The sequence below is a fragment of the Heterodontus francisci genome, chromosome 7 (assembly GCF_036365525.1).
Source record: "Heterodontus francisci isolate sHetFra1 chromosome 7, sHetFra1.hap1, whole genome shotgun sequence".
Taxonomy (NCBI): Eukaryota; Metazoa; Chordata; class Chondrichthyes; order Heterodontiformes; family Heterodontidae; genus Heterodontus; species Heterodontus francisci.
The window spans coordinates 123,293,536-123,318,446 of record NC_090377.1 but is presented as its reverse complement, the minus strand read 5'-3'; the positions used below and the strand labels follow the sequence as shown (position 1 = coordinate 123,318,446).

The window sequence follows — 24,911 nt, the reverse complement described above, 5'->3', positions numbered from 1 at the left end:
GCATATTGCTCTGATCTGGAATGCACTGCCTGGTAGAAGCAGATTCAATCGCAACTTTCATAGGAGAGTTGGATAAATACCTGAAATGAAAAAAAGATATGGGAAAAGAGTAGGGCAGTTGGATGAATTGGATAGCTCTACCAAAGAGCCAGCATGGCCACAATAGGCAGAATGGCCTCCTTTGCTGCTGTATCATTCTAAGATTCAATATTTTCAAAAATGTACCTCATTGACTGTAAAGTGCTTTGAGAAGTCCTGATGTTGCGAAAGGCGCCAGATAAATGTAAGCCTTTCTTTCTACCACGGACTCCAACAAACCCATATAACTTCCTGAGGAAAAGTTCTTCAGTCTCTCCCTACCTCCCAAAAAGTTCATTGAGCAAAATTCCAGAGCATCTACTCAACCTTATATCATCTGTCTTTGATGAATCAGCTTCCCTGATATCGCATGTTAATACTTCTAGCAATTTAGGTACCATCGTGTTTCACACAGCATTCAATTATCTCTGTCTACACTGCCCTTCATAATACTCAATCATGCCCCTAACCAGGTATTCATCTGTCTTCTTTTTTTAAAAGAAATTACTACATAGTACCAATTGCTTTATGCTAGCGTCTATCTACATGTTCACTTATTGACTAAATACTCCCACTTAGGACATGGAAACAGGAATATAACCCAAGATCAATATTCATCACCACCCCTTATTTTTCATTGCTGATGTTGACCAAGGAAAACAAACCAGAATTTACAGCTTAGTTTAGTTTAGTTTAGAGATACAGCACTGAAACAGGCCCTTCGGCCCACCGAGTCTGTGCCGACCATCAACCACCCATTTATACTAATCCTACACGAATCCCATATTCCAATAACATCCCCACCGGTCCCTATATATTTCTTTACCACCTACCTATACTAGGGGCAATTTATAATGGCCAATTAACCTATCAACCTGCAAGTCTTTGGCATGTGGGAGGAAACCGGAGCACCCGGAGGAAACCCACGCAGACACAGGGAGAACTTGCAAACTCCGCACAGGCAGTACCCAGAATCGAACCCGGGTCCCTGGAGCTGTGAGGCTGCAGTGCTAACCACTGCACCACTGTATAGTGGTCCTCTCATGACAGAACCTTAAGGTGCTTTACGAAAGGGAAAGTAGGAGCCTAGGCAGGAATAAAGGAGGGAAGATTGGTGGGTAGGTGATCAAAGAGGCAGATTTTTAAGGAGATTTTTGAAGGAAGGAAGAGAGGTAACAAGGTAAAGTAAATGATTTTGAAAATAAATTCCGTTCGGCAGGAGGACACATTCAGTAAACAAGCCTCCAGTGATGGAGCAGGGAATAAGAAGCAATGAGAAGGCAAGTCTGAATGGAGGGTCTTGACTGAGTTGTCAAAACCATGAAAGGATGTGAAACAGAGATGGGATCTTGAAATCACTGGGACATGAGGATGAATGAAGCTTGCTGATGGGGAGGAGTGATGAGTATACAGGATTGTGTACAGACATGAATTCAGGAAACTGAGTTTGAGAGTAAATGATCTCCTGACCAGCTTCCCATCTTGCACCCTCTGCAAAGTGGAGTTCATCTGAAAGTCTGCTGCTTGTATCCTAATTCATACCAAGTCCCATTCATCCATCACCCCTATGTTTGTGACCTACTTTGGCTCCTGGTCCGGAACATCTCGGTTTAAAATTTCTTGTTTTCAAATCCCTCCATGGCTTCAGCCCACCCTACCTCTAACTTCATCCAGCCCTACAAGCCTCTGAGATCTCCGCACTCATCCAGTTCTGGCCTCTTAAGTGTCCTCAATTTTCATTGTCCCACCACTGAAGGCTGTGCCTCCAACTCTCTGGGCCCTAAGCTCTCGAATTCTCTCCCTAAACCTCTATGTCTTTAGATCTCTCTCTCCTCCTTTAAGACGATCACAAAGAGCAACCTCTAACCAAGCTTTTGGTCACCTGCCCTAATATATCCTCACGTGACTCAAGGTCAAATATTGTTTAATAATGCTCCCATGAAATGCCTTGGGATGTTTTACTATTTTAAAGGCACTATATAAATACAAGTTGTCAATTCTGTTATGAGAAGCAAGTGCACACAGCTGCAGAATGATGCAGCCTCAGAGGAGAGGGCCAAAATACAGTGGTCAATGCATGCAGGAGTCTGTCAGGTTAAATCAATGTGGAGGGGGCGGGGGGGGGGGGGGCGGAGAGAAAGAGGGGTGCAGGGGGTGAGTCTCTGCTGCCTTCCCCCGTATTAATGCGGCGCTGTTGCTTTCCTTTGGCTGACAAGAGGATTATTCAAAGAAAGGCTTTTGTTTTACGGCTGTCAGTGATAATTCTGCAGCTCAGGAAGGTGGCAATTAATTATTCTTTAATGGTCCACCCCATACAATGTGTTTGAGAAAACAAAGCATTAAAAGGCCCTTGTGTGCTCTCAGAACCCCTTGAACATGAGTTACAAAGAATCGGGATTAACTTAATATCCTCTTCTTTGTTTTGATCTGTTTCGATAGACTTAATTTTCTTTTGGCTCATCTCACTATTTAAATAGCAGCCTTCAAGAGGAGTAATAGGAACGGGGGAGGAACTGGATGGAAGAGAACCCAGCATTGTGAGGAAATTGAATTAACATACATTTGAAATGGCACGAGTGCAAAAGGTGTCCTGAGTTATTAATCTGCAAGTGTAAGCATGATGAAGCTGAATTGTCAGCTTCAATTACTCTCAATGTTTTGTTTTTAAGAATATAAGAAACAGGAGGAGTTGGCCAGTCAGTCCTTTGACCCTGCTTCGCCATTCAATACAATCATGGCTGATCTTCTACTATAACTCCACTTTCGCGTCTTATCCCTTGATTACCTTAGTATTCAAAAATCTATCAATCTCAGTTTGAATATACTCAATGACTGAGTATCCACAGCTCTCTGCGTACAGAATTTCAAATATTCACAACCCTCTAACTGTAGAAATTTCTCATCTCAGTCCTAAATGTCGAACACCTTATTCTGAAACTGGGACCGCTAGTTTTATGCTTCCCAGCCAGGGGAAATACTGAGCATCTACTCTGTAAAGGTTCTTAAAAATGTACATGTTTGAATGAGATCACCTCTCATTCTTCTAGGAAATATAGGCCTAGTCTACTCAATCTCCTCATAGGACAAGCCGCTCATCCCTGCATTCAGTCTAGTGAACCTTTGTTGCATTCTCTCGAAGGCAAGTATCTCCTTCCTCACATCACCTCACACTTGTCAGTATTAAATTCCATCTGCCACCTTTCTGCCCATTCTGCTAGCCTATCTATGTCCTGTTGCATCCTCACTGTTTGCCACACCTCCAGGTTTGATGTCACAGGCAAACTTTGAGATTCTACACTGTATTCCAAGATCCAAGTCTTTTATCGATAGCAAAAAAAAGTGATCCCTTTTACCCATCTCTATCTTTTCTGAACACTTTATATCCTTGTAAATTAAGCGCCCAGTCCTCATCATTTTTAAGTCATGTTTCCGTTATTGCCACTACGGCATATTCCCACACTGTGATTTGTGCTTGTAAATCTTAAACCTCATTTACCACACTTTGTGCATTTACACACATGCATTGTAATCCTGTCTTTGCAGACTTCATATCCTTCTCAGTCCACTCCCGTCTAATATGGAACTATTCCCTTCTCTGGTACTGTCTAACACAGCTTGACTCTGATTGGTCAAGGCATATATGTAGCTTCCAGTAATATTAATACACAGGGCCCTGTTCTCTGCAGACAGAAACAACATGTACACACATTGCGCCTGTTTCAGCTAAACAAAATAAGTGACAGCCATTTGCTAGTTCATTCCTCAGGACAACACCTTGACCAGAGTCAAGCTGCCTGGTTTAAATTTCAAACAAAGCTTGGCAGTTAACTGTCAGTTACCATAAACTGCTGCATTCTCCATGGCAACGCCTCTGCCAATCAGAGTCCACTTCCCAACCAATCAGCACACTCTTCTCATTTTTTTTATTCGTTAGTGGGATGTGGGCATTGCTAGCATTTATTGGCCATCCCTAATTGACCATGAACTCAGGTGCTTAGTATAAATTTGTAGCTTTCCTTTACTTTGGTATTCTTTTGTATTTTCCTGATGAATGCATGACGAAAAGCTTCAACAAAATGTCTCTATTTTCAGCAATACTCAAGTTTGGCACTACCAAACGATTACTCATTTATATAGATTGTGAATAGCTGAGGCACAAGCTCTAGTCCTTGCAGTACCCACTAGTTACAGCCTGCCAAACCAAAAATGATCCGTTTATTCTTACTTTCCGGTTAATGGACAGAAAACAATCCTTAATCCATGCTAATAGTCCCTAGCCAGCGGAAAAGCCCCTGGGAAGGACAGCATTACCCCTGAAATAATCAAGAGTGCCAAGCCTGCTATACTCTCAGCACTACATGAACTGCTATGCCTGTGCTGGGACGAGGGAGCAGTACCCCAGGACATGCGCGATGCCAACATCATCACCCTCTATAAAAACAAAGGTGACCGCGGTGACTGCAACAACTACCGTGGAATCTCCCTGCTCAACATAGTGGGGAAAGTCTTTGCTCGAGTCGCTCTGAACAGGCTCCAGAAGCTGGCCGAGCGCGTCTACCCTGAGGCACAGTGTGGCTTTCGTGCAGAGAGATCGACTATTGACATGCTGTTCTCCCTTCGTCAGATACAGGAGAAATGCCGTGAACAACAGATGCCCCTCTACATTGCTTTCATTGATCTCACCAAAGCCTTTGACCTCGTCAGCAGACGTGGTCTCTTCAGACTACTAGAAAAGATCGGATGTCCACCAAAGCTACTAAGTATCATCACCTCATTCCATGACAATATGAAAGGCACAATTCAACATGGTGGCTCCTCATCAGAGCCCTTTCCTATCCTGAGTGGTGTGAAACAGGGCTGTGTTCTCGCACCCACACTTTTTGGGATTTTCTTCTCCCTGCTGCTTTCACATGCGTTCAAATCCTCTGAAGAAGGAATTTTCCTCCACACAAGATCAGGGGGCAGGTTGTTCAACCTTGCCCGTCTAAGAGCGAAGTCCAAAGTACGGAAAGTCCTCATCAGAGAACTCCTCTTTGCTGACAATGCTGCTTTAACATCTCACACTGAAGAATGCCTGCAGAGTCTCATCGACAGGTTTGCGTCTGCCTGCAATGAATTTGGCCTAACCATCAGCCTCAAGAAAACGAACATCATGGGGCAGGATGTCAGAAATGCTCCATCCATCAATATTGGCGACCACGCTCTGGAAGTGGTTCAAGAGTTCACCTACCTAGGCTCAACTATCACCAGTAACCTGTCTCTAGATGCAGAAATCAACAAGCGCATGGGTAAGGCTTCCACTGCTATGTCCAGACTGGCCAAGAGAGTGTGGGAAAATGGCGCACTGACACGGAACACAAAAGTCCGAGTGTATCAGGCCTGTGTCCTCAGTACCTTGCTCTACGGCAGCGAGGCCTGGACAACGTATGCCAGCCAAGAGCGACGTCTCAATTCATTCCATCTTCGCTGCCTTCGGAGAATACTTGGCATCAGGTGGCAGGACTATATCTCCAACACAGAAGTCCTTGAAGCGGCCAACACCCCCAGCTTATACACACTACTGAGTCAGCGGCACTTGAGATGGCTTGGCCATGTGAGCCGCATGGAAGATGGCAGGATCCCCAAAGACACATTGTACAGCGAGCTCGCCAATGGTATCAGACCCACCGGCCGTCCATGTCTCCGTTATAAAGACGTCTGCAAACGCGACATGAAATCGTGTGACATTGATCACAAGTCGTGGGAGTCAGTTGCCAGCATTCGCCAGAGCTGGCGGGCAGCCATAAAGACAGGGCTAAATTGTGGCGAGTCGAAGAGACTTAGTAGTTGGCAGGAAAAAAGACAGAGGCGCAAGGGGAGAGCCAACTGTGCAACAGCCCCAACAAACAAATTTCTCTGCAGCACCTGTGGAAGAGCCTGTCACTCCAGAATTGGCCTTTATAGCCACTCCAGGCGCTGCTTCACAAACCACTGACCACCTCCAGGCGCGTATCCATTGTCTCTCGAGATAAGGAGGCCCAAAAGAAGAATAAAGAATAAGAATATTACCTTCAATGCCACAAGCCTAATTTTGTTTAATAACCTATAGTATGGCATATTATCGAATGCTTTTTGAAAATCTAAATCCGCCCTGTTAGTTCCAACCTTGAAAAATTCCAAAGAACACAAAGATTACTCATTCATGGAAAAGAAAAGCTTTCTCCCAAGTGCATATGCAGAAATTCAATCAACACACAAGTTGCAATTGTTCTATCTGATACTGACAAAACTTTAATAACACACAACAAATCATGCAAGTTCCTATATCCCAAGAAATACAAACACCACATTGATTTTTCAGTAGTTAATATTTACGAGTGAAAGAAAAAAGAAACTGTCCTTCAAGAAGATTCAACAGGTTTACCATAAACCATGAACACCTACCACACCTTGAACTCTTACTCTTTACCTTCTATCTAACTTCTCTTGAGAGTGCATGTGAGAGTGAAAGCATGCATGTCTGGTGTTGCAAACATTTCGGGGAATGAATATGGTTTAATAAATAGTTAATCTTCTGTTTTAAACCTACAAGAAAACCTGTCACTGTCTGTTTATTTGGCAAGTAAAAAACTCAGTGGGTAACTCATCATTGTAAACAAATCACAATCATGGTCAGTTGGGAGGTGAACAGTGGGAACCACCCACACCCCTTACCACCTGTCCGTAACATACTTCACGAGTGCATTATCAAACAAAATTTGACACCGAGCTACATAAGATGACATTAGAACATGTAACCACGCATTTGGTCAAAAAGGTACGTTTTACAGAGTGAACTAAAGGAGGAGAGAGGGATAGAGATGCAGAGAGGTTTAGAGATTAAAATCCAGAGCTTAGGGCCTAAACAGTTGAAAGCACAGCCATCAATGGTGGAGCAATGAAAATCAGGGATGCATAAGAATCCCATGTGGTATTAAGTGGTCAAGTGGTCAGCTTGGCCAGGTCAAATTCCAAAACCAAAAAGAAACCTGACATGCTAGTTCCCATGAACTTCATCTCAAGTCTCTACATTCAGCCTCAAAAACATATTAAAAACTGGACCAGGTGTGATTAAAAAAAACAGTTCTCTATCTAGCTACGCATAATTGCACTGCAGCCCTGACTCCTATTTGCTCCATTCCTACCATTAGTCCCTATCTGCCTCCCATGGCTTTGGGATGTTCGCACACAGGCTTCACACTGCTGCTAACCAAACATAAACTGACCAATCCTATGGCAGGAGATAATCCAAAAAAGCAGTCTTTGACTCATGAACAGGTGTGACTAGCAGACTGATGGCTGCAGAACCCAATGTAAATCAGAACAGTCCTTGAATAGTAAAGTAGATTATTTACATGGACAGAGACTGCAGAATGCTGCGGTACAGAGGGATCTGGGTATCCTTAAAGATGAATTACAAAAGGTTAGCATGAAGGTACAGCAAGTAATTCGGAAGGCAAATGGAATGTTGGACTTTACTGCAAGGGGGATGGAGTATAAAAGTAGGGAAGTCTTGCTACAACTGAGCAGGCCATTGGTGAGACAGCACCTAGACTACTGCATAGGATCGCCAGACTTATTCTCGGGATGGTGGGACTGTCCTATGAAGAGAGATTGGGAAACTGGGCCTCTATTCTCTAGAGTTTCTAAGAATGAGAGGTGATCTAATTGAAACCTATAAAATACTGAAAGGGATAGACAGGGTAGATGCAGTTAAGGTGATTCCCCTGGTTGGGGAGTCTAGAACCAGGGGACACAATTTCAAAATAAGAGGGAAGCCACTTAGGACTGAGATGAGGAGAAATTTCTTTACTCAGAGGGTTGTGAATCTTTGGAATTCTCTACCCCGGAGGGCTGTGGAAGATCAGTCATTGAGTATGTTTAAAGCAGAGATTGACAGTTTCTAAATACCAATGACATAAAGGGATATGGGGATAGTGTGAAAAAAAGACATTGAAGTGGATGATCAGCCATAATCATATTGAATGGCGGAGCAGGCTCGATCGACTGAATGACCTACTCCTGCTCAAATGTTCCTATATTCCTATACAGATTTGGTCTCCTTACTTAAGGAGGTGTCATGCAGGCCCCACCTGCCAAGAATGAGGCATGTTAATTTCACCACATGGACATTAAATTTCAAATTGTTACTGGGAAGAAGAGAAGGCCTGTGTCAAGGAGTTGCCAGGCCCCTGGCTGGAAAGACATTTTTGCATATTAACAGACAGTGTTTGGGAACAAAAGAGCTTTCCCCTGCTCCAATACAATCAACAAACAGATGTGGTCAAACCAGTTAGTCACCTGACTAACCTGCTTGGCAGTCTAGATGTTTCTTTCTGAATTGTACAGGTTTGAACTAAGAGTTTGGGCAGAAAGTCGTTTGTGCCTGGATTGAAAAGACCTCTCCTGTCTGGCTCTCCACAGCGTCTCCTGTCTGCTCCCATCTCTTTCTCATACAACTGAATCCACTGAAGACACATGAACTCCAAGAGAGAAAAGTCTCCTACAGCGAACAAGGTTGAAGAAGAGTACTGGGCCCCAACGAAAAGCAAGATCTATCTACAATCAAGGACTCTACAGTGAGCTCAAAGACCCATAGCAAAAACTCTTCAGATATTTCTTCTGCTCTTTTCTGTCTCTATTTGCACATGTGTATCGCATGTGCATGCTAGCGTGGGCGTGTCATGTATCCGTAGGCGTCAACCAAAGTAGAGTTTAAGTTTAATAAAATTTCACCTTTCTTCTTTAAACCTAAGAAAACCTGTATGTGCTCATTTCTTTACCTTATAATTGGAAAGCGGTGAACAAGGATTCGTAAAGGGGGAGCTAAAAACACGGTGTGTTTAAAAATTAAATCTAGTTACAGTAAGACCAGATGAAGGCTGAAAGGGACCCCTAGACCTCTTTCTCACCTGGTCATAACAGAGGGATATACTTGCATTGGAAGAAATTTAGAGAAGGTTCACTAGGCCGATTCCTGGGATGACGGGGTCGTCTTATGAGGTAAGGTTGAGCAGGTTGGACCTATACTCATTGAAGTTTAGAAGAATGAGAGGTGATATTATTTAAACATACAGGATTCTGAAGGGGCTTGACATGGTAGATGCTGAGAGGATGTTTCCCGTGCATGGGGGAATCAAGAACTAGGGGGCATAGTTTCAAAATAAGGGGCCTCCCTTTTAAGACAGAGATGAGGAGGAATTTCTTCTCTCAGAGTGTCATTAATTTTTGGAATTTTGTTTCCCAGAGAGCAGTAGAGGCTGCTTCATTGAATATATTCAAGGCTAAGTTAGATTTTTGATCTACAAGGGAGTCAAGGTTTATGGGAGGCAGGCAGGAAAGTGGAGTTAAGGCCACAATCAGATCAGCCATGATGTTACTGAATGGTGGAGCAGGTTCAAGGGGCTGACTGGCCTAATCCTATTTCTTATGTTCTTGTGACAATAAGTATGATAAATAAGTATGATAGCACCCTTGCCCCCACCCCCCCCTCCCCCCACCCCCCCAATTCAATGAGGAGGTACACATGTGTCACAAGAACAGAGTGCCTGCAAATACTCCCAGGATTTGGGGAAGCCTCAGTGTTTTATTTTAAATAAATGTTAATTTTTCGCCACATGTAAATGTAGTGCATGGTGTGGTGCTGAAATATACAAATCAGGAGACAGCATTTTAAATCCTTGGGTTGTGTTGACTTTATCTGACCTTTGCTGGACAACAGCCAGCCTGTGTTTCTGAGTTGAGGAACGCGGAAAGTAAGGGTCTCAACTCCCAATCACTAACCAGTAACAGCTGCTGTGTAGGTCTGCATATCTCGGTAGAATCAAGCTCCAATGAGATGACCCCCATGATCAAATAGCATGCCATGCTCTATCTAGATTTGCACATGCAAACTGACTGCTAGGATAAGATACCCGATGGCTGGCAGTACCATTTCCTGGTATAAATAACTGTTCTAAGAGAAGGGAGATGATAACAGTAGAAAATTAGCATGGCATGAAGGGAAAAAGGAATTTACCATTTTCAAACTTCTGTGCATTGGGCACAATGCCTTGGGATAAGCCTCAAATTTTCTGGCACTTTTCTTGCATATTGTAGTACATATTCAAAATTGTCCCATGTGTAGAATCACTGGTGTGAATCTATGTTATACTACTCCTTGGTACAAGTGCTTTGGAGCCACATGTGTATAAGGTTAATTGAAAACAGATAGATCAGATAAATAAGATAGATAAAGATCAAGAAAGATCTTGCATTGAAAGGACACTTTTCACGACCCCTGGACATCCAAGGTGCTTTCCAGCCAAAGAACTACTTTTGAAGTGAAATTACTGTTGCAAGAGGAACAGGAGAAGGCCATTCAGCCCCTCAAGCCTGTTCCTCCATTCAATTAGATCATGGTTGATCTGAATGTTAACACCGTTGATCCGCCTTGGTTCCATAACCCTCAATACCCTTCAAATACAAAAGTCTATCAACTTCAGTTTTGAAGGAAATTCTTAGAATAGAATAGAATCTTGCAGCACTTGGCCCATTATGCCTGTGCTGGCTCTTTGATGGATTCATTCAGTTCATCCCACTTCCCTGTACTTGCCACTATAGCCCTGCAATTTTTTTCATTTTCTATTATTTATTCAGTTACCTTTTGAAAGTTACTATTGCTTTCATCATCCTTTCAGGCAGTGCATTCCAGATCATGGCAACTTGCTACGTAAAAAAAAAATCCCATCTCCACCCTGGTTCTTTTCCTAATTACCTGAAAGTTTTATCATCTGGTTACTGACCCTGCTGCCAGTGGAAACAGTCTACTATCTACTCTGTCAAAACCGTTCATAATTGTGAACACCTCTATTAAGCCCTGCTGTTTCAGAACTATTCTGAGTGCATGCAGCATCATAGAGATAATTTACAACAGGTCATCAAAAAAAAATGCATAATTAACAGAATAACAGAACTGCTGCCTCTAACCTCACCATGCTGTCTCACACACTGCTCCACAGTGGGAAGTCATTTTTAGAAGGAAGGCTGGCCACAATTCCACAAAAGTCTGAATTGAAAATTGAGAGCAGTGCATCAACTAACTGAAAGACTGAATGTGCATGCCATAGCATGTTCTTCCAGTGCGGAATAGTGAGGGAGGATAGGTTAATAGCCTGTGCATTGTGTACATGGATTTTTAAAACTATGCACTTCAAAGTTCAGCCTTCCAAAAAAACTGAAATAAAAATACCAAACTTAATAGCTGACATATTTTAGGTCACTTAAGTTTAATGCAAGTTTAAAGGACTCTATTGTTTCAATTAACCGAATTGTTACCAATATTATTTAGTTGGACCTTGTTGAATTTATACTGACATCTACCACTGGTCACATGAAGGAAATGGTGGTCATTTACATGGAGTGACTGTGTCAATCTTCAAAAGAGTTTGTATTAATTTAGCCTCCTCACATATGCAAGTCCTCCAAACGATTTCCTCCAATGCTGCTCAAACTCTTCTAACTTCTATATAATTGGTACCAAGACAACGTTTATGACTGATATAAATAATACGGAAGTCCTAGGCAAGATGATAAGAGCTTAAAACCAATACATCTGTTGGGCTATATGGTATGTATCCCAGAGTGCTCATAGAGACGAGGAAGGATAAAACGAGCATCTACAGGCTGGTGAGTTACCTCGGTGGCAGAAAAACTTTTAGAATGATAATCCAGGACAAAATTAACAGTCAATTGGACAAGTATGGATTTATTAAGGAAAGCCAGTATGGATTTATTGAAGGCAAATCATGTTTATCTAACTTGATTAAGTTTTTTGATGAGGTAACAGACATGGTTGATGAGGGTAATGCAGATAATGTGACACACATGGACTTCCAAAAGGCGTTTGATAAAGTGCCACATAATAAGATTGCCCGCAAAGTTGAAGAGATAATGGCAGCATGGAGATGAGGTTGGCTAAGTGACAGGAAACAGAGAGTAGTGGTGAACGGTTGTTTTTCAGACTGGAGGAGTATACAGTGGGATTCCCCAGGGGTCGGTACTAGAACCACTGCTTTTCTTGAAATATATTAACGACCTAGACTGGGTATACAGGGCACAACTTTAAAATTTGCAGGTGGCACAAAACTTGGACATATCGTGAACTGTGAAGAAGATAATGATAGCCTGCAAGAGGACATAGATGAGCTGGTGGATGTGTGGCAGATGAAATTTAATGTAGAGAAGTGTGAAGTGATACATTTTGGTAGGAAGAATGAGGAAAGGTAATATAAACTAAAGAGTACAAGTCTAAAGGGGGTGCAGGAACAGAGAGAGCTGTGGGTGTATGTGCACATATCATTGAAAGTGGTAGGACAGGTTGAGAAACTGGTTAAAAAGACAAACAGGATCCTGGACTTTATAAACAGAAGCATATAGTACAAAAACAAGGAAGTTATGGTAAATCTTTATAAACACTGGTCCGGCCTGAACTGGAGTATGGTGTCCAACTCTGGGCATCGTACTCTAGGAAGTTTATGAATGCTTTAGAGAGGTTGCAGAAAAGGTTTACAAGAATAATTCCAGAGATGAGGGACTTCAGTTTATAGGATAGATTGGAGAAGTTGGGTTTGTTCTCCTTACAGAAGAGGTCGAGAGGAGATTTGATAGAGGTATTCAAAATCACGAGGGGTCTAAACAAGGTAGATAGGGTGAAACTGTTCCCATTGACAGAAAGGTCAAGAATCAGAGGACACGATTTAAGGTGACTGGCAAAAGAAGCAATGTCAACATAAGGAAGAACTTTTTTTCACGCAGCGAGTGGTTAGTATCTGGAATACACTGCCTGAGAGTGTGGTGGAGGCAGATTCAATTGTGGCTTTCAAAAGGGAATTGGATAATTATCTGAAGAGGAATAATTTGTAGGGATATGGGAAAAGGGTGGAGAAGTGGAACAAACAGAATTGCTCTTGCAAAGAGGCAGCAAAGACACAATGGGCCGAATGGTCTCCTTCTGTGCTGTAACCATCCTGTGAATCTATGAAGGCGATGTTAGGCATTGGCAATCATTACTCGGTGACCACTGGACACTGGAGAGGTACCAATAGATTGGAAACAGGCCAATGTGGTGTCAATATTCAAATCAGCTGCTAAGACTGAGACAGACAAGTAGAGACTCATTAATCTCACTTCAATTCTATTTAAAATATAGGAGAGAGAATTCTATCCCATAAGTCTGGACTGGATTTTAAAAAGGCTCCAAAGATGAAAGGATAATACTGTGCTAGGCCACTGTGCTTTTCACATTCTCCCTAAAACTGATATAAAATGCATCGCCAAAAGAAAATACTCCTGATTGAGCCCTACAGAACTGCAATATTTTCCAAATTGCATGACTGCCCCACTGTCACCTGCACCACCCCAACCAAACAACTCCCCACTCATTTTTCAGTACTTATTCTCTGTATCTCTCCCCGTGCCCCCGCCCAATGAACGGGATAGAAGGATTTCTGGGTTAAAATTCTCTTTCCTAAAGATGTAAGGAAATTAAATGAGGACATAAGTTGGAGGACTCACAAGTGTGAGGATGCTGAATTAACATAAACACTATTGGAAGGTTTGTTCCCAGGTCTTAGTCTAGCACTGCTCTTGACTCAGTAGGAAGAAGAGCCACAAGATCAGCCCAGCTCAAGTTGCTTGCTATATTAGGTAAAACCAGCATTCACATGAACAATAAATGTCATCATCCTTCATGCTTCTGACTCCTTTTATCCTCACACTATTGAGTGTAGCTGCACTAAACCTTGCCCCCAAGTCTCCAAAAGAAATTACCTCAAACGGCTCTGTGGTAACCGTAGCTTCTGCCTACAAGAGGTTTCACAGTATATTGTTTCCTTTTAATCATATTTAGACAAAAGCTTAGCAAAATAAAGAAAATGGATGCCGCAGCTTTCAAACCCAATAAGCGTGTGGCCAGGAAAAGTGATTACTCTGCAATAAATTTTAAGGAGGGTGGCAAACAATGAAGAGGATGGGAGAAACAGCGAGGCTTTTTAAAAATGTTCTCTGCAGCAGATAATAAAAAAGTCAAACAAAAGTAGGAAATCCTTTCCTTCCTTCCTTGTGCAGGATTTAGCGCAGAATAAGGTCACCCGCATCAAACCTGGAAACAGAAAGGGAGAATTTGAAGTTTGTGTAAGGAGATGCAAGAGACAGTGAGTGCCAGGAACAGAGAAGGTGCACCAGAATAAAGACAGAGATTCAGCAAACAGTCAAAAGAATCAACAGAAGAGGAGGAACCCTGCTGGGATGCTTCAGAATGCAAAGGCATTAAGGAAGATAAAGGAGCAAGAGAGAGAGAGAAAAAATAGGAGATTGGGTATGAAAAGAAAAGATAAAGGAATAGGAGAAGAAAGAGATAAAGAGAAAGACTGCCTTGATAATGCACCTAAAATGTACCTTCCTTTTATGCACACACTATATTTTTAGCTCTTTATCTAAATACAGTTAATAAGGCAACTCTCAATAGCATACTATCTTTTCTAATAATGAGCGTAATAGAAAATGCATTCAAGACACTGCAAGGCAAACTATGAAATAAGCAGAAGGTAATAGAATGTCTGGTAATAAGTTGCAAGGCAGAAATTTGATCAGCAGTTCAGGTGACGTCATAAATCACAAGAGCAAAACCCAAATCATTTAAAAATTTCAGCAGAACCTGGAGATTGACTTACTTCCTCAAACTCCATCATCAAACGTTTAGAATTTTTTACATTATATCGTCATTTTATCTGTTATGGACAAGTTTAGTACAGTGCAGAAATATTCAGAGAGATAACAGGAACGGGGGAACTCATATGGCATTTGTTATCTCCACTACACTCTGATCCTTTGTGACAACACCACGTGGCCAGTGTTTTCCAGCAGCCCACCACTGAGAAACATACTACAGTATCATGAAACATACTAGCACAGATATGGGGGTAGGCTAGCTCAGTTGGTTAGACAGCTAGTGTATGATGAAGAAAGATGCCAACAGTGCGGGTTCAATTCCCCATACCGGCTGTGGTAGTACATGGAGGCCTGCCTCCTCGCCTTGCCCTACACTTGAGGAGTGATGCCCCTCAAACTATACATTACCAACTGTCTCTAATGGAGAGAAATGCCTCTGGTTCTTCAGGACTGTGCCTAGAACAACAACAACTAGCACAGACGCATACACATCATAGAGTTATCATTATAGTTTGAGTCACAAGAACAGGAATAGACCGTTCCTCCAGCCTGTTGCACCATTCATTTACATCACAGCTGATCTGCATCTTAACTTCATTGACCTGCCTTGGTTCCATAACTCTTAAATACCCCAAAAAATCTATATCTATCTCAGTTTTAAATATACCTAGACTGAATAGCTTTTTGGGGAAGAGAGTTCCAGATTTCCACTACCCTTTATGTGAAGAAGGGCTTCACATGTCTTGTACAAGTCATGTGATACATGCACATCTGCATTTTAAACAAAGACTGAATATACATTACCAATTCTCGAGGCACAAAGACATCGTTTTGACGGTCAACCACAAGAGCAACAGTTTCTCCATGTTTCGTACTGCGCAGCATTGCGACGAGCTCCTCCTGAGCCTTCCCAGTTATGTCAATGCCATTCACCTGTTGGAACAACAGAAATCAACAATAAACTCAACACCTACAAATGGAATAAAGTAGATAAGCACAAGAAAAAGACATCCCAAAGAAACTGAAATGCAACTAATCCAGATTGAGTTAGTTACATTTTGCCTTATGAACAGGGGAAAAAAATTAAAACTAAAGAAATAAAGGAAAAACCTATACTTATGTGGCGCCTTTCATGACCTCAGGATATCCCAAACCACTTTATAGCCAACGAAGTACTTTTGAAGTGCAGTCACTGTTGCAATGTAGGAAACGCTGCAGCCGATTTGCACACAGCAAGGTCCCACAAATAACAATCAAATAATGACCAAATTAATCTGTCAGTGCTGTTTGTTCAGGGATAAATAATGACCAGGACACCAATCAAGCTCTAAAATAAAAGTAAAATACTGCAGATGCTGGAAATCTGAAAGAAAAACAAAAAGTGCTGGAAATACTCAGCAGGTCTGGCAGCTTCTATGGAAAGAGAAGCAGAGTTGACGTTTCAGGTCAGTGATCTTTCATCAGTTCTGACTTTGTGAGCCAGTTAATTGTATCAAACCGCTAGGAAGAATAAGAATAGCCAGGCGGACTGCAGCGGTTCAAGGAGAAGACCCACCACCACCTTGTCAGAGCAGCAAGGAATGGGCAATAAATACCAGCCTTGTAGGCAACACAAAAATGCCATCCCATACTTCATAGTGTACCTTCAATTCTAACCAAGCCACATTATAATTCCAACAAAGGGATCCGTTAGAGAGAACATTGTGCCCAGTTATCCTTTTTCCAAAATTACAAGTAGGTCACTTTCATTTGAGAGTGACGAGCTGAAAAAAAACAAATCTGATAACTCTAATTTCCTAAGCAATGCATATCCCTCCATAGGGCCTCACATCAACCTCTCTATCAGCCTGGATTAAATAGCAGTTTTCTTCCTAGTAAACTGAACCTTAACTCTATCACACATGGAACATTTTACTTCCACTGCTGACACAGTGATGACAGTCATGAGCGCATTCAGTGCGCTTTGGGCAACAGGGAAATATGTATAATTTTGGTAATATGATGACAAGAACACAGACTACCAATCTGACCCACATTTCACTCTTTTGGCAAATGTTTTTCTTGCACTTCTCAGCAAGCTCCAGAAGTCTCAGTCTCAAGATTCCCCACACACTAAAATGCCTATCAGATTTTGAATTGAAGGTTTTTATTGATTTTTATTTTATTGCAATAAAATAAAAATCAACACCCAGTGTGTGAATGACACGAAAGGACTGTAAAAATAAAAGGCAGAACATTAAGCAGGCAGACAATGTGACAAGACCAGCTATATAAATAATCCCTAAGGTTCTTCAATTCAGCCCAGACATGTGCTTCTATTGTCAACCCCTTAAGCCTCTGCCAGTGCCCTTTTGACTCGGTATCATGAGGCACCACCCAGGTAGAAAGGCACGCCCCTGTCTCCACTTTGCATCTACCTGCTTGGTGCACATTAAGATCAGGAGCTCAGCGTAGGTTTGTGGTGATGATGGTGGAAATAAAAAGTGAGATTTCCAAAATTGATCACTGCCCATTAGTCCCTGCTGAAGGGGTAAATTAAAGACGGGGCCGAAGGTGAATTAATGCACTTGTTTCCCACCCCTATTTGTCTTTTCCATACCCCATAGCCAACACTCAATGTCTAAGCTCAAAATTTGTTTTTTAAGCAAAGTATAAAAGAGAAAGACAAACTTGCTTTTATGTACCAAGTTTCATGACCTCAGGATGATCCAAAGCACTCCACAGTCAATTAATTATTTTGAAGGATACTGTCATAATGTAGGACACATGGCAGGCGATTTGCACACAGCAAGGCCCCCCCCAAAAAGCAATGTGATAATGATCCAATCATTTACTTTAGTGATGTTGATTGATGGGTAAATATTGTCTGGAGCATCGGGGAGAGCTCCCCTGCTCTTTGAAACAGTGCCATGGATTCTTTTACCTCCACCTGAAAGGGCAGAGGGGGCCTTGATTTAAACATTGCATACAAGAGACACCTCCAATAGTGCAGCACTCCCTCAGTAATGCACTGGGGTGTTAGCCTAGATTTTGTGCTCAAGTCTCCGTAGTGGGACTTGAATCCATAACCTTTTGATTCAGAAGGGAGAGTGCTACCACTGAATCACAGCTGACACCAGTATCAGAAAGCTCCCCGGATAAAACAAGCACCCAACAAGAGCCATCACCTTCAGAAAAGCAAGTGAAAAATGGGGAAAAAATAGAAGAGAGGATGCACATTATGGGAATACTGGTTCCGCACATTATGGGAATACTGGTTCAGTCATCAGCCATGAGAATTTCAGAGTGATTAGTCTCCAACACTGATCTGGTGCTCCCACAGCCAAGTATCAGGAAAGGTTATGGGTCTCAAAGCAAATCGTCCCACTCTGTTCAAGGTACACTAATCCTAACATCATAACACTTAAATTTTGACCTTTTCAGAAAAAGGTTATGAAATACAGTACTGCTTGGGCTTAGAGTAATTTTTTGTCAGGCCAAGAAGGTTTGCAGTGCTGGTGTTTCATCTGGGTGCTCCTAGGCTTTAACCCTACTGCTCTCTTTCCCAAAACACAAACCTGGGGAGGGGGAAGGCAAGGAATAGGGGAAAAAGAACAAGGATGCGCTCCTTAATCTCACTGCACATGCCTACTGGCTACTGCTCCTCACAATGCAGAACCTTTTCTTTTCACTTGGAAAGCATATTGATAATGCTAAAGTGAGATGCAGTGCCTCTTCTTTTCAATGCCTTCTCCCACACCTCCGCACTTCACCCCGCGTGGACAATTCTCAGGGGTGAATTGGTACGGTGAGCAATAAGGCTATTGCACCATTGAGGGCATCACAGCTGAGCCCCAATCCTGTGTTCATGTGGAACCCACACATAGACACTTTCCAGAAAATGCCCCTGGACAGCAATCAAGGGTGGGAACTGGTTGAGAGGCAAAGCAACCAACTGCATCACCCCAACTGCACCCAGAGATAAGCTAATTACACACGAACTACAGATCAAACTTCCAAAACCTGGGGCATTTCCCAGTAAGACAACATGGGATCTGGAGCAGCATCAAATGGATATTAAGCAACAATGAGCAAAAGAACCTCTGATCTGTCCAGTCTGTCTCATGCAATTGTAATGCCTTATGTATCACAATATAGACTCCACACCCTATCATGTGATCTCCCACAAGAGGCGATAAATCAGACAAAAACCCAATGTTTTTGGCAGTGCTGATTTTCCATCTATGTTACACCGAGATCAAGCCACATTTTGGTACATCAATCAAGCAAAGATGAGAGAAGTCATTCAATCCACCAAGTTCATCCTTCCATAAAAATGTACAATGTTCCCCTTCACAGCATCTATTTGCCTCCACTACCCCAACCAGATGATCAGTCCAGGCACTGATCACTCTTTGCATGAAATGGTGTTGCCTGACAATCAGCCCTAAACTAGACTTTAACCAATTTGTACCTGTTTGACCTTCTTTGGCAGTGCTCAGGATTAATCTTTCTATTCAACTTATACCTCTAAAAGCTGCCTCTCATTCATCTGCTTCTAAAGCTTTCTAACCATTTCTTGTAATTTAGTTTCCCCCCCCCATTCTTCCAAGCATGGTTCAATGGAGGCAATAAGCGAGGAATATACAAAAACATAAAATGAACAGGACAACGCTTAGACTTATAATGCAAGTTACAAGCAATTTTTAGCAGAAATTTTTAGGCACCCAGTGTATAATCTTTCTAATTATCTATCTAATCGCAGCCAGAGTATCACTTGCAATGGTTTCTCTTCCCACTCCCACACAATATATCCTTGGCCCCCTCCTATTTCTTATCTATCCGCTGCAAAGTCAGCGTAAAGGTGAAGAGTAGGACCAACAAGTCCAGGGAACCCTGGATGTCAAGAGATATAGAGGATTGGATAAAAAAAAAGGAGGCTTATGGCGGATTCGGAGGGCTGAAAACAGCGGAGGCCCTAGAGGAGTACAGAAAGTGTCGGGAGGTACTTTAAAAAGTACCTCCGCTCAGTGCGAAAGCATGACCCTGAGCTTCTGGTTGCTTGCCATTTCAACATTTCCCCCCTTCTCTCATGCTCACATCTCTGTCCTGGGATTGCTACAGTGTTCCAGTGAACATCAACGCAAGCTCAAGGAACAGCATCTCATTTTAGGCACACTACAGCCTGCCAGACTGAACATTGAGTTCAATAATTTCACAGCATGACGGGCCCCACATTTTACTATTATGTTTAGTTATTTTTTTTCTTTTTTTGGTGTTTATTTAATTTTATTTCATCTTAGTTTGTTCAGTTTGCTGACCCACTTCTTTTTCATGTTTGTGCTCGCGGCTGTTCAATTTTCAGCGTTAACACCCTATCTGTACCAATGCTTTGTCTTTCAACACACCATTAACATATTGTTTGCCTTTGCTCCATGACCTTCTGGTCAGCCATTCTGTGACCTTATCCTAGCTACACCTTCTCCTTTGTTATCTCTTGCCCCACCCCCGCTTTACTTGCTTATAACCTTTCACATTTCTAATATTTGCCAGTTCTGAAGAAGGGTCACTGATCTGGAACGTTAACTCTGCTCCTCTCTCCACAGATACTGCCAGGTCTGCTGAGTATTTCCAGCATTTCTTGTTTTTATTTCAGATTTCCAGGATCCGCAGTATTTTGTTTTTACTTTAAAAAGTAACTAGGAGTGTGAAGAGGGGGCATGAAAAAACACTGGCAGACAAGATAAAGGAAAATACCAAGGTGTTTTATAAGTATATTAAGGGCAAGAGGATAACCAGGGAAAGAGTAGAGCCCATTAGGGACCAAAGTGACAAAGTGTGTGTGGAGCCAGAGGACGTAGGTGAAGCTTTGAATGATTACTTTTCATCTGTGCTCACTATGGAGAAGGATGATGCAGGTGTAGAGATCAAGGAGGGGGATTGTGATATACTTGAACAAATTAACATTGAAAGGGAGGAGATATTAGTGGTTTTAGCGGGCTTAAAAGTGGATAAACCCCAAGGGCCAGATGAGATGTATCCCAGGCTGCTATGTGAGGCAAGGGAGGAGATTGCAGGGGCTCTGACACAAATTTTCAAATCCTCTCTGGCCACAGGAGAGGTGCCAGAGGACTGGAGGACAGCAAATGTGATACCATTATTCAAGAAGGATAGTAGGGATAAACTAGGTAATTACAGGCCAGTGAGTCTAACATTAGTGGTAGGGAAACTATTGGAAAAAATTCTGAGGGACATGATTAATCTCCATTTGGAGAGGCAGGGATTAATCAGGGATAGTCAGCACGGCTTTGTCAGGGGGAAATCGTGTCTCACTAATTTGATTGAATTTTTCAAGGAGGTGACTAGGTGTGCAGATGAGGGTAAAGCAGTTGATGTAGTCTACATGGACTTCAGTAAGGCTTTTGATCAGGTCCCGCATGGGAGAATGGTCAAGAAGGTAAGAGCCCATGGGATCCAGGGCAATTTGACAAATTGAATCCAAAATTGGTTCAGTGGCAGGAGGCAGAGGGTAATGGTCGAGGGTCGTTTTTGTGATTGGAAGCCTGTGACCAGTGGTGTACCGCTGGGACCCTTGCTGTTTGTAGTGTACATTAATGATTCAGACGTGAATATAGGAGGTATGATCAGTAAGTTCACAGATGACACGAAAATTGGTGGTGTCGTAAATAGTGAGGAGGAAAGCCTTAACTTACAGGACGATATAGATGGGCTGATAAGATGGGAAGAGCAGAGACGGATAGAAATAATCCTGAGAAGTGTGAGGTGATGTATTTTGGGAGGACTAACAAGGCAAGGGAATATACAATGGATGGTGGGACCCTAGGAAGTACAGATGGTCAGAGGGACCTTGGTGTACTTGTCCATAGATCACTGAAGGCAGCAGCACAGGTAGATAAGGTGGTTCGGAAGGCATATAGGATACTTGCCTTTATTAGCTGAGGCATAGAATATAAGAACAGGGAGGTTATGATGGAGCTGTGTAAAACGCTAGTTAGGCCACAACTGGAGTACTGTGTACAGTTCTGGTCGTCACACTATAGGAAGGATGTGACTGCACTGGAGAGGGTGCAGAGGAGATTCACCAGGACATTGCCTGGGCTGGAGCATTTCAGCTATGAAGAGAAACTGGAGAGGCTAGGGTTGTTTTCCTTAGAGCAGAGAAGGCTGAGGGGGGACATAATTGAGGTATACAAAATTATGAGGGGCATAGATAGGGTAGATAGAAAGAAACTTTTTCCCTTAGCGGAGGTATCAATAACCAGGGGGCATAGATTTAAGGTAATGGGCAGGAGGTTTAGAGGGGATTTGAGGAAAACAATTTTCACCCAGAGGGTGGTTGGAATCTGGAACACACTGCTTGAAGGGGTGGTAGAGGCAGGAACCCTCACAACATTTAAGAAGTATTCAGATGAGCACTTGAAACGTCATAGCATTCAAGGCTACGGGCTAAGTACTGGAAAATGGGGATTAGAATAGATAGGTGCTTGATGGCCAGCACGGATATGATGGGCCGAAGGGCCTTTTTCCATGCTGTATAACTCTCTGACTCTGTGACTCTCAATCATCCAGAAACACAGCATCAGTTTCGCATTTATACTGACGACACCTAGTTCTACCTCACCACCACCTCTCTAGACTCTTAGACTGTTGCTCAATTATCAGACTGCTTATCCGACATCCCTTACTGGATGAGCAGAAATTTCCTCCAATTAAATATTGGGAAGATGGAAGCCGTTGTTTTCGGTCCCCTCTCCAAACTCAGTTCCCTAGTTACCAATTCCATCCACTCCCTGGCAACAGTCTCAGACTAAACCAGACTGTTCACAACACTGGTGTTATATTTTAAAATCAAAGCAATGTTTTGATTTTAAAATTCTCATCCTTTTTTTCAAATCCCTCCCTGGGCTCTCCCCGCCCTACCTCTGTAATCTCCACCAGCCCCAAACCCTCCGAGGTATCTGTGCACATCTAATTCTAGCCTCTTGAGCATTCCCAATTTTATTTCCTCCACCATTGGTGGCCATGCCTTCAGCTGCCAAGACCCTAAGCTCTGGAATTCCCTCCCTAAATCTCTCCAACTCTCTACCCCTTCTCCTTTAAGACACACCTTAAAACCTACCTCTTTGACCAAGTTTTTGGCCATCTGCCTTATGTGACTCAGTGTCTAATTTTGCTTTATAATGCTCCTGTGAAGCACCTTGGGAAGTTTTATTTAATTAAAGGCACGATATAAATATCAGTTGTTGTACAAAGGAACATTTCACTCAACTGCTTTACAATTTGTAATCGTTAATTTCTGATGCAATGTGCTTCTTTCCTCTGGTTTACCTAAATGACAAATTGGGGCAGAGGTAGGAGAAAGAAAGTGAGGCAACGGTGAATGCAGCAGTCTTTTTTTCACAAGGCAACAGAAGGAATGACCCCTGGGTTAGTTACTGCAATGAAGAAAGATTCAGTGAATCATCACTTTAGAGCACAAAAACAATCTTTTAAAATCGGAACCAGCTCTGTCGCAAACAGGGACTATGGGCCAATATCAGAACAATGCCAATTACAAACATATATGGAGATGCTAGGGAGCTTTTCTTTTGCTCTTTCTCCTTGCTCCATAAAATTTGGGCAACAAACGGGAAACATTGGAGGCTTGTGGGAATTTTGTAACGGTGAACTTCTTTTGTTTCTAAGTAATCATGTAAACAAGCAATTATCCTGTCAACAGCTGCACGAACGCCAGCTTGATTTCCCCACCCGGTAACTTTGTCCAAAGCGCTATTATTGCAATTATGTATGTCACAAATGCCAAATTCACATCAATCAGCTAAAGAGATACAATAGAGTACGAGTGTAAGCTTGTGAGGAACATAAAAACTGACTGTAAAAGTTTCAATAGGTATGTGAAGAGAAAAAGAATGGTGAAGACAAATGTAGGTCCCTTACAGTCAGAAATGGGGGAATTTATTATGGGGAACAAAGAAATGGCTGATCAACTAAATGCATACTTTGGTTCGATCTTCATAAGGGAGGACACAAATATCATACCAGAAATGTTGGGGAACAAAGGGTTTAGTGAGAAGGAGGAACTGAAGGAAATCAGTATTAATAGGGAAATGGTGTTGGGGAAATTGATGGGATTGAAGGTCAATAAATCCCCAGGGCCTGATCATCTACATCCCTGAGTACTTAAGGAAGTGGCCCTAGAAATAGTGGATGCATTGGTGGTCATCTTCCAAGATTCTATAGACTCTGGAACAGTTCCTACAGATTGGAGGGTAGCTAATGTAACCCCACTATTTAAAAAGTGAGGTCAAGAGAAAACAGGGAATCATAGACCAGTCAGCCCGACGTCGGTAGTGCGTAAAATTCTAGAGTCCATTATCAAAGATTTTACAGCAGAGCACTTGAAGAACAGTGGTAAAATCGGACAGAGGCAGCATGGATTTACAAATGGGAAATCATGCTTGACAAATCTATTAGAATTCTTCGAGGATGTAACTAGTAGAGTTGATGAGGGACAGTCAGTGGATGCGGTTTATTTGGACTCTCAGAAGGCTTTCGACAAAGTCCCACATAAGAGATTAGCGTGCAAAATTAAAGCGCATGGGATTGGGGGGTAGTGTATTGCAATGGATAGAAAATTGGTTGGCAGACAGGAAACAAAGAGTAGGAATAAACGGGTCTTTTTCCGAATGGCAGGCAGTGACTAGTGGGGTATCGCAGGGATCAGTGCTAGGACCCCAGCTATTCACAATATATATTAATGATTTAGATGAGGGACCTAAATGTAATATCTCCGAATTTGCAGATGACACAAAACTGGGTGGGAGGGTGAGTTGTGAGGAGGATGCAGAGAGGCTTCAGGGTGATTTGGACAAGTTGAGTGAGTGGGCAAATGCATGGTAGATGCAGTATAACGTGGATAAATGTGAGGTTATCCACTTTGGTAGCAAAAACAGGAAGGCAAATTATCTGAATGGCTATAAACTGAGAGAGGGGAATATGCAATGAGACCTGGGTGTTCTTGTACACAAGTCGCTGAAGGTAAGCATGCAGGTGCAACAGGCGGTAAAAAAAGGCAAATGGTATGTCGGCCTTCATAGCGAGAGGAT

At 42.4% G+C, this 24,911-nt stretch overlaps 1 protein-coding gene across 6 annotated transcripts in view; it reads right to left on the bottom strand.

Moving 5' to 3' along the window:
- Nucleotides 1-24,911, bottom strand: part of LOC137372300 (partitioning defective 3 homolog B-like) — a 1,025,472-nt gene that overhangs the window by 571,263 nt on the left and 429,298 nt on the right. For all 6 annotated transcript variants that reach the window (XR_010975414.1, XM_068036099.1, XM_068036101.1 and 3 more), the window contains one exon: nucleotides 15,610-15,738. Coding sequence is in view for 5 of the 6 variants with exons in the window: in XM_068036099.1 (XP_067892200.1) it covers nucleotides 15,610-15,738 (129 nt within the window). In the remaining variant the exon portion in view is untranslated. The remainder of the gene's footprint in view (nucleotides 1-15,609; nucleotides 15,739-24,911) is intronic.